Source organism: Nuphar pumila, chromosome 12 (genome assembly GCF_984573655.1).
Source record: "Nuphar pumila chromosome 12, dmNupPumi1.hap1.1, whole genome shotgun sequence".
Lineage (NCBI taxonomy): Eukaryota > Viridiplantae > Streptophyta > Magnoliopsida > Nymphaeales > Nymphaeaceae > Nuphar > Nuphar pumila.
The window spans coordinates 4538739-4547771 of NC_143260.1; the positions used below are offsets into that span (position 1 = coordinate 4538739).

The 9033-nt window shown below is 43.3% G+C and overlaps 1 protein-coding gene across 1 annotated transcript; it reads left to right on the forward strand.

Moving 5' to 3' along the window:
* The first annotated feature begins 1567 nt into the window (after positions 1 to 1567).
* On the forward strand, positions 1568 to 8714 carry LOC149819723 (p-coumarate 3-hydroxylase-like). Its single transcript, XM_089983731.1, has 3 exons — positions 1568 to 2087; positions 6139 to 6530; positions 7910 to 8714. Exons 1-3 carry the CDS (start codon positions 1592 to 1594, stop codon positions 8552 to 8554), a joined length of 1533 nt encoding a protein of 510 aa, XP_089839857.1. The 5' UTR covers positions 1568 to 1591; the 3' UTR covers positions 8555 to 8714.
* Positions 8715 to 9033: the final 319 nt, after the last annotated feature.

Genomic DNA, 9033 nt, shown 5'->3' on the forward strand with positions numbered 1-9033 from the left:
ATAATGTAACCCGATTATGATCCGAATCAGAATTCTATGACTTAGATCCAACATAAAATACTGATCCGATTTCGATGTAAATCCCAATTCAATAGGAATGCATATTTGGATCTTACTTAAAGAATCCAAATTTGAAAATAGCATGTGGATTCGGATCAGATTCCTAAATGTATCCGATCAGCTTGCAACCTTACTCCCAAGTCTTACAAAAAACAAACTCTAGAATTTCTTCATCACCATGTTTATGATGCTGAACACCAACTTTAGTGAAGCATGATTTTGATGTTTGATACCAACTTCAGCTCACCCTTTTTTTGGTGCTAATGCCTAGCATTTTGGTGCTGCACTAATTCATCAATGAATAGAAAAGGTCCAAACCCTTTGTAGGAAAATTTTCCATAAGAATTTTTTTTAAGGAAAAGCTTTGTCAAACTCATTTATTGTTTAGTCAACTCAGTAATTGACTTAAAGCTAGGTTACTTTTTTAGCATATATCAACAAATCTAAAATAAAAAAATAAACAAAAAATATAGAAGAAAAGAAGGAAAGATTGGAAACCAGGGGCTACGGCCAGCAAAACCCATCTATTTCGTGGACCAACCTTCTCCACTCTTTCTTGCTTCACTGTTCTTGGAAAAGCAAAATGACATTAAAAGCCTCAGTATTTACAAAATATTACAATGATGCCATTTTGATTTATTTATGAGTATTTACATCAGAAATCCAAGTTTAAAAAAAATATGTTTGGAAATTGGAATAACTCTGATGTCTACCAACAGGGTGTTCCGCATGTTTGATTGGAGCTGTTGGTGCAAGTTTCCTTGTGGTGGGACGTTGCAGGTTCAAAACCCAGTGGTACATTGAATATATAATAACTGGTGGGGTCTGCTTAACCTCAACTTGCCTTTCACAAACAAAAAAAAAAAACATATATGTCTATCCAATTTTACTGATATCTCAAGTTTGAATCACATCGACTCTTGGATTTGAACCTTGTGGCTTCCATGACCTATCTTGATTTTCAATGAGTAATCTCATATCTGCATTTTTTTTTGTCCTCGTTTTATAAAATTTAAAACAGCATATAACCCATATATGTTTTCTTTTGCCAATTTTATCTTTTTTTGGTCCTTTTTAATGCAAAACCTTTTTTTTCAAGTATTCTCCTAAAAAAAATCCAACGCCATGAACAATGTTGCAACTCTCATCCCATAATAGGATGTCCAAACCAAAGCGGTGGTTCTCTCTATTATTACAAAAAAAAAACTTATTAGTTATTTTATTTATACCCTGATGAATTTTTACTGTTTAAAATATGGCCAACTATGGTTATACCCAGAGATGAACTGAATTCTTTCCATTTAATTCTCAGCTTGGGCCCTCCAAAACCCACAATTATGAGGTGCCTTGAAAAGCCAAGGGCAGGTTCTATACCAACTTATGCCCTTGATCTACCCATGTCCATTTTTGTAATTTTGGTTTATAACCAAACCAAGCTAAATCTCACCTACTTCTCCCCCAACCTTCTTGTATATATAACATCATACCCATCATCTCTCCCGCACAACTCTCTCTCTCTCTCTCTCCAAACATGGATCTGCCCCTCCCACTCTCTTATCTTTCCCTTGTTGTTCTCCTCTCTATCATAGCTGTGAATTTCCTCCGAGGGCTGAGATACAGGCTCCCACCCGGACCCAGGCCATGGCCAGTAGTAGGCAACCTTTACAAGATCAAGCCGGTGAGGTTCAGGTGCTTTGCCGACTGGTCTCGGACCTACGGCCCGATCATGTCGGTCTGGTTTGGGTCGACGCTCAACGTGATCGTGTCAAGCTCCGAACTCGCAAAAGAGGTGCTCAAGGACAATGACCTGCAACTTGCCAATAGGCACAGGACCAGGGCCGCAACTAGGTTCAGCAGGGAGGGCAAGGACCTTATATGGGCTGACTATGGGCCTCACTATGTTAAGGTGAGGAAGGTGTGCACCTTAGAATTGTTCTCCCTCAAGAGGCTTGAGGCCCTTAGACCAATAAGGGAGGATGAAGTGACTGCCATGATTGAGTCCATCTACAAAGATTGCACCAATCCAGGTACTGTTTCCTATTCTTCCAAAATTTGCCTATCTTTTTCTGTTGATTGGCCATGGTTGGTAGTTAGACACAAATTGGATGGTGTTTTACAATTATAGCTTTCATACATGTTCATTTGGAATCATTTCCCAAACAAGTGAATAGGTGATTATTCGAATCAATATGTCTCCGATTCGTAAGGGATTCCTGCATGTCCAGTTATCTTTCTTTTTTTTTCTAAAGGCAAGCTGGGGTTAGGCAGACCCCTACCAGTTAATACAACAATACCATTGGGTTTTGAACCTGCAACTTCCCAACACAAGGTGACGTGCACTAGCTGCTCCTACCACACAAGCGGAGACCCCCCCCCCCCCCCCCCCCCCCCGTTGGTGCCTTCTAATTATCTTAAGGCAACTCAATATGAGCAGTTTTGGCATGATAGCTTTTGACCAAACAAGTGCCAAAAGATATTTTTGATAAAGTAGATTAGTACTTTTTTCGGAAGAAAATAAAGTAGTTTAGTACTGTCTTGAACAGAAATTTGCCTAAAAAGTACTGTCAGTTAAGTTGAAGGGACAACACGAGTTCGAAACCCAGGAGTAGTGTCCCTTTACTTCAAGGGCAAAGCTAGATGTATTTCCCTAAAAGCGGAGAGTAGGTCTCGATGATTTTAGCAACTGGAAGCCTGCCAATATGCAGTCGGCTATAAGGAGGGCCTTTTCGATTGACTTGGCCAAACAAAACAGAGAAGCCAAGCAACGTTATGTATGTAGTGGGCTGTCAATGGGTCGGGTACTAACCCTTTCCGATTAACGATTTGTTGGGTTTGGGTGCACTCTAAAATAGAATCTCCTAACATATCAAACTTGAAAGGTGTCTATAACATATATTTGCACTTAAAAATACATACATAATACTCGGGTCAGCCGGACCTAGCCAATACTTTGTCCCAAACTTGTGCGTTTGTTGGGTCTGCATTTTTCGTTTCCATATGCGGATATTGGAGAACACAAGCCCTATCCGTATGCACTTGTGAGGGGCATTATAGACATTTACTTGGTGATGGCTTATCCTTCCACCTTCCATGTGAGAGAAGCTCATCTACCCAACAACCTTAGAGTCATTTTTCATTTGATTAAGACCCTTGCTTTCTCATGCACCAATTGCATAATTGAAAATAATATATGTGGGTATCGTATCGACTCTCACCGAGTATGCGAGTGCCAGGGATGGCAGTGGACCGGGGCAGGAGCGGGCACAAGGTCTTCACCCCAACCCCATCTCAAAATACTGCCCTTCATCCTCGCACCTGTTCTGATTTTAACCTCTATCTCCGTTTCATATCCTCCATTCCCAGTTCAAATGGGGGTAAGGCTGGACGGACCCGTTTCTCTTCTTCGGTCCACTGCCATCCCTAAAGAAGAATGGGAGACGGAGGCGGGGCGAGGTGGGGCAAAGAGGGGATCGGGACGGGGCAAGCCATGAAGTGTGGACCCGACTCGATAGAGTCAAGAGCCTAGTCAACTTGGGACATGGGTCTCTTTGTCTGACTCGATAAATTGGGCATGAAGTGTGGACCCGACTTAGGTCATGGACTATGGCCCTGGCCCACTTTGGTGGGCTTGGCATTGGATTGTTGGCATGGACCAGGTTAGTGGACTCAATGTAAAATTGAATGGAGCTAAGCCAAGTCCAAGTCCAAGTTGGTCACCAACTCCACTGGGTCACTAGTAGGGATGCAAACGGGTCAGATCCCGGATGAATGTTTTGCAAGCTGTTATGGATCCGACCAGATCCAACTCTCCCATGTATTTAACCTATGTCACATGGGAAAGGCTGCCATTTTATGAAGTTTTCAATATGATTAGGTATATAACGAGACACGAAATGGGGCCAGCCAAAATGGAGTATCCATGTGACATAATATTTGGTTCTGGATTTGACCCGTTTGCATCCCTTGTCAGTAGAAGACAACACATTGTTTAGATGCACCCAATTATGTGCACATCCAAGCACAAACGAATCTACCAAAGATGAGGAGTTGGTGTCATCATTTCCTAAACAATGTGAATTGTTGGATTTGGTGGGTTTGGTAGGTTGGACCAGGTAAGGTTTTGGACTTTTATTGGTGAGGGGTTGTTGTCAAGGGAAACTTAAAAAAAAAAAAAATTGAAATAGGGTGTAGAAAAAAAAACAGGTTGCTGAAAATACCCTTTCACAGTTTTTTATAATTTATTTGAAAAATGCCATGTTAAAGGCATTATTCTTTCCACCAATCAAGGGTACTTTTGTCATAGGAAAAAAATCAGCGGAGACCACGCCACGCAGCAATCATTGCAGCAACTGATCATATTTTATTGCAATTTCAATGAATGAAGACCGAAATTACCATATTGCTCTTTTTGTTGATGGATTTGGTTTGGATGCTTGCAATACTGAATCTAGCATAATCTGATACTGTGGTACCACTCGACCGGATCTGGAGTCGAGTGTGCATGATAAGAGCTATTACTGAATCCAGATCCAAGTGGTTATATAAGCTAATCGTTTTACACGTATTCGTCCTCGGATGCTAACTGGATTCGGATTAGGGATGTCAATGGGTCGGGTGCAACCAGACACCTGGTCCAAATCCAAGTCTGTTAGGCAGATTAGATAGCCAAAACTGGATCCGATTTATAATCAGATCCGGGTTTCATATTAAGGTTTGCATTCAAACCCAAATCCGACTAAAACCCGAGTCTGACTAAAAACCCAACCCAATTAAGCATAAATACCGGGCTTTAAGCTAGTCAGATCCGGGTATCGTTTTATTTGTTCCATCTGAATCTTATTAGGCCAAAACCCAATTAATTCGGATTTGGTAATGCATAAATTGGACCCGAAGCCAACCTGTTTATATCCCTAATTCCGATGCAAAACTTTTTGAAACCAAATCTATGACTGGTTTAGTTAATCAAATCTGGAACAGTTTTCCGGGTTTGACTAAACAGTCATCAGTGGGTCTGATATCCGAACCAAACCCAACCCACTGACATCCTAGATATCCATCTTAGATGGATGTGGCCTGTGTCTGTAGGTGCAGACTGTTGATCAATCTAAACCCAGTTTCCGAACCGTGTCTGAGTAAAGCCGGTCCTGAAGAGGGAGATTCAGGTGCAATGTACTTACACATTTTTAGTGTGCTGGTGTACATGATCGCTCTCCATCATTGTTTGGACCCACAGCTGACAGGCTTTATCTCAATGATGGAGGGTGATCAGGTGCAGGTAGGGCTGGTAAACGAGAGCCGAGCCTAGCCTATTCAGGCTCGGCCATTCGCAAATAGGACAGGATGCACTGTCCTGCCCTGTTCACGCACCTCAAAAAAATGATTTCTTTTTTGTCCAAGAGTGTTCGTTCTCCATTGTTCCGTGGGGGCATGGAACAGCGGTGGACATCAAATCACCTTTCGCACAATGCACCAACTTAGCGTAGCGGATGCGCACGTGGGGCCCACTCTTAGTGCATCCCTCAGATGTGCGCGGACGGGCAATCAAACGCCCCCACCAGACAAGTTGAGCTTGATCTCGAGCCAAACTTGAATCCGATAAGCATGGCCACGAGCTGGTTTGAGTAAAAAAAAAAAATTTATGTAAAAGTTGGTATTTCCATGACAGATTTTCGGCCTCAAACGTCTCTCTTACATGCCATGTACTCTAACCAAATGTACAAAATCATTTTTTATAATAAATTTTGCATTTAAATTTTATATAATATATTCTAATGAGCTTACACGAACTGAGCTGAGCACCCCTTGTTCGTGCTCAGATGCTAATTGGTTAACGAGCTGCTCGTGGCTCAGCTCGTCTGCTACACGAACCTAACGTGAACGAGCCCATGGCGGGCCTCACCACCAGGTGCAGCAGTACACTGAAACTATGCAATCACATTGCACCTGATGCTCCCCCAGCTTTTGAATTGGAAAAAACAATCGGCTTTGCTGTATGAGTTGAGCCAAGTTTAAGTTTAAATGACGAAAATACCCTTCGAGAGATCTCGTTCTAACGGAAGGCAACCATGGAATGGGCAGAGACGAAGAAGCTGGTGGTGAGGAACCACTTGGCGTCGGTGGCGTTCAACAACACGACGAGGCTGGTATTCGGGAAAAGGTTCGTGAGCGACGAGGGCAATATGGAGCCGCAGGGCGTGGAGTTCAAGGAGATCGTGGGCAACGGGCTGAAGCTCGGCGCGTCGCTGACGCTGGGCGAGTTCGTGACGTGGCTGCGATGGATATTCCCGCTGGAGGAGGACGCCATCGCCAAGCAATGCGCGCGGCGCGACCGGCTCACCCGCGCCATCATGGAGGAGCACACCCTCGCCCGCGCCAAGACCGGCGGTGCCAAGCAACATTTCGTCGACGCCCTCCTCACCTTGCAGAACCAGTACGACCTCAGCGAGGACACCATCATCGGCCTCCTCTGGGTGAGCCCTCTCCCCTACTCTCTACTTTTGACTTTTGACTTTTGACTTCATCTCCCTTATGGCTTCGGTCCGACGTCACAGGGGCATGCCTTTTTATGATGTCAATATGACACGATCGGACACGCGGCGGCACGTGCCAGCAATATTTTAATATTATTTTACTATTTTTTAATATTTTAAGGTTTTATTTTAATAAAAATTTTGATTTTAACATTAAAATATCAAAAAAATAGTTTTAAATTGATTAGAGGATGGCAAGAATATTTGTGTCCTTATGTCCCCGTTTTCCAAAAAGTTTCAGATCTTGGGAGTCGAACCGGCGTCACGTGTCCTTGTGTCTACCTGTCTTTGTGACATAGCTTCAGATTGATAACCTACGTGGTTTTGAACTCGATCCAACCCATATTAACGGGGCTGGAGAACCATATCTGTATCGGAGTTTGAAACATAGAATGTTGGGTTTAATCAGACCTGGGTCGGAAATAGATGGATAAATAGTTTGGATCGAGCTATAATCGATCAGTTTTTATCTATTTCTCATGGTTTCGAACTTGTTTTGACACATGCATATTGTCGGACCTGCATGACCATATCATAATCCGGGTTGGATTAGGAACAAATCGCGTTGGGTTTAATCTGACCTGGGCTGGAAACAGATAGATGAATAGGTTCAGATCCAGTTGAATCCAAGTCTATTCGTCCCGTTTTATCCATTTCTCATGAAAACTAAAATATTTGACCCTATTTCTTTGGATCCAGGAACAGAAGAGTTTGGATCGTATCCAGGAACAGAAGAGCCAAGTTTAGGTTTTAATTTGGATTCAGATTTAAAATCGAATCCACTCACTGAAAGTTGGATCTGGTGTCGGGTCAACATTGATCCAACCCATATCTGACCCATTTGCAAACCCTACAGGTCGGAGCATGGGAATCCAGAACTCCAACATTTTATATGTCCCGTTTACTTATATTGGTTTTGTGAAACATGATTAGGAGCATAGTCACAAATTTTGTTCTTGGCAAAATCTCGTCGAGAGAAAATCTCGCAATAATTTAACAAATATGGTATTTTTCTTGAAAATTATTGGGAAAATATTAGTATATACAAAAGCTATAACTATAAATAATAGAAAAACTTGCAAAAATTCCTTGTAACATGCTAATATATTGCGTTAAAATCGTGATATTTTCAAGATAGGCATTTTTTTAAATCACGTAGAAAAATAGCGGTATTGAAACATTGCATTAAAATCATGATATTTTCAAAATATGGTGATATTTGTTGCTATGATTTGGAGCTGTCTCAATCAAGGGGACATGGGTTCAGATCCAAATAGATTTTAAAAAGAGTCATGGGACTAACTCAGGATCCAATGCAGGACATGATCACTGCTGGAATGGATACGACAGTGATATCCACAGAGTGGGCCATGGCTGAGATCATAAGACACCCCAGGGTCCAAGAGAAAGTCCAAGAGGAGCTAGACCGGGTCATCGGACGGGACCGGATCATGTCCGAAACGGACTTCCCGAACCTCCCCTACCTACAATGTGTGGTCAAAGAGGCTCTGCGCATGCACCCACCAACGCCGTTGATGCTGCCTCACAAGGCCAACACCAATGTGAAGATCGGTGGCTACGACATCCCAAAGGACTCGATCGTGCACGTTAACGTGTGGGCGGTGGCACGGGACCCGGCGGTCTGGAAGCAGCCCGACGAGTTCTGGCCGGAGAGGTTCATCGAGGAGGATGTCGACATCAAGGGCCATGACTTCCGGCTCCTGCCCTTTGGTGCTGGCCGGCGGGTCTGTCCAGGCGCACAGCTGGGTCTCAACCTGGTGCAGTCAATGCTTGGGCACTTGCTGCACCACTTCAAGTGGACCCCACAGGAGGGTGTGAGCCCAGAGGAGATTGACCTGTCTGAGAACCCGGGTATGGTCACGTTCATGACCAACCCCTTGCAAGCAAGGGCCACACCAAGGCTAGCTTCTTGCTTGTACGGACGAGTGCCAATGGAGATATGAGTCTCCTCATGACCTCGGTCCTTTCTATGCGTATGGTTTTGGGCCTTGGTCTGTTTTACTTTAGTATCAAAATGCAGTAGTTGGTGTTTGGATTTTGGATATAAACAATTGAGGTAATTATAAGGAAAATGCTATCAATGGAATGTTTTTCCTTTGAAAATGTATTCTTAACTAATAGAAACATTGTTGCTGTTCCGGACCGCCATGTTTTTCACCTTTTTGCTCTGATGTATATACCTCTTTGGCACTCTAGAGTGCCCCACAAGGCCTTACGGCCTAAGGACCCCGTGTATTCGGACCCTCTCTTCCCCTCTTGATGTACTTTGCTTTCAAGTATCTATAAAGAAGCTTTTTGCATCTCTGTCTCTCTTGTGCTTGTGCATACGCGTACTCTTGCTTCCGCTCGTGCGCGTGTGTTGTGCGTTGCTTGTGCGCTTAAAAGGCCTGCCTTCGGTGTGTGATTGCCCGAAGCTACATCA

Bases quoted from the DNA above. Each gene is read 5' to 3' on its own strand.
- LOC149819723 (XM_089983731.1), top strand. From the start codon at position 1,592: ATGGATCTGCCCCTCCCACTCTCTTATCTTTCCCTTGTTGTTCTCCTC. The intron at 2,088-6,138 runs GTACTGTTTCCT...TGGAATGGGCAG, and splicing joins CAAAGATTGCACCAATCCAG to AGACGAAGAAGCTGGTGGTG. The intron at 6,531-7,909 runs GTGAGCCCTCTC...GATCCAATGCAG, and splicing joins CCATCATCGGCCTCCTCTGG to GACATGATCACTGCTGGAAT.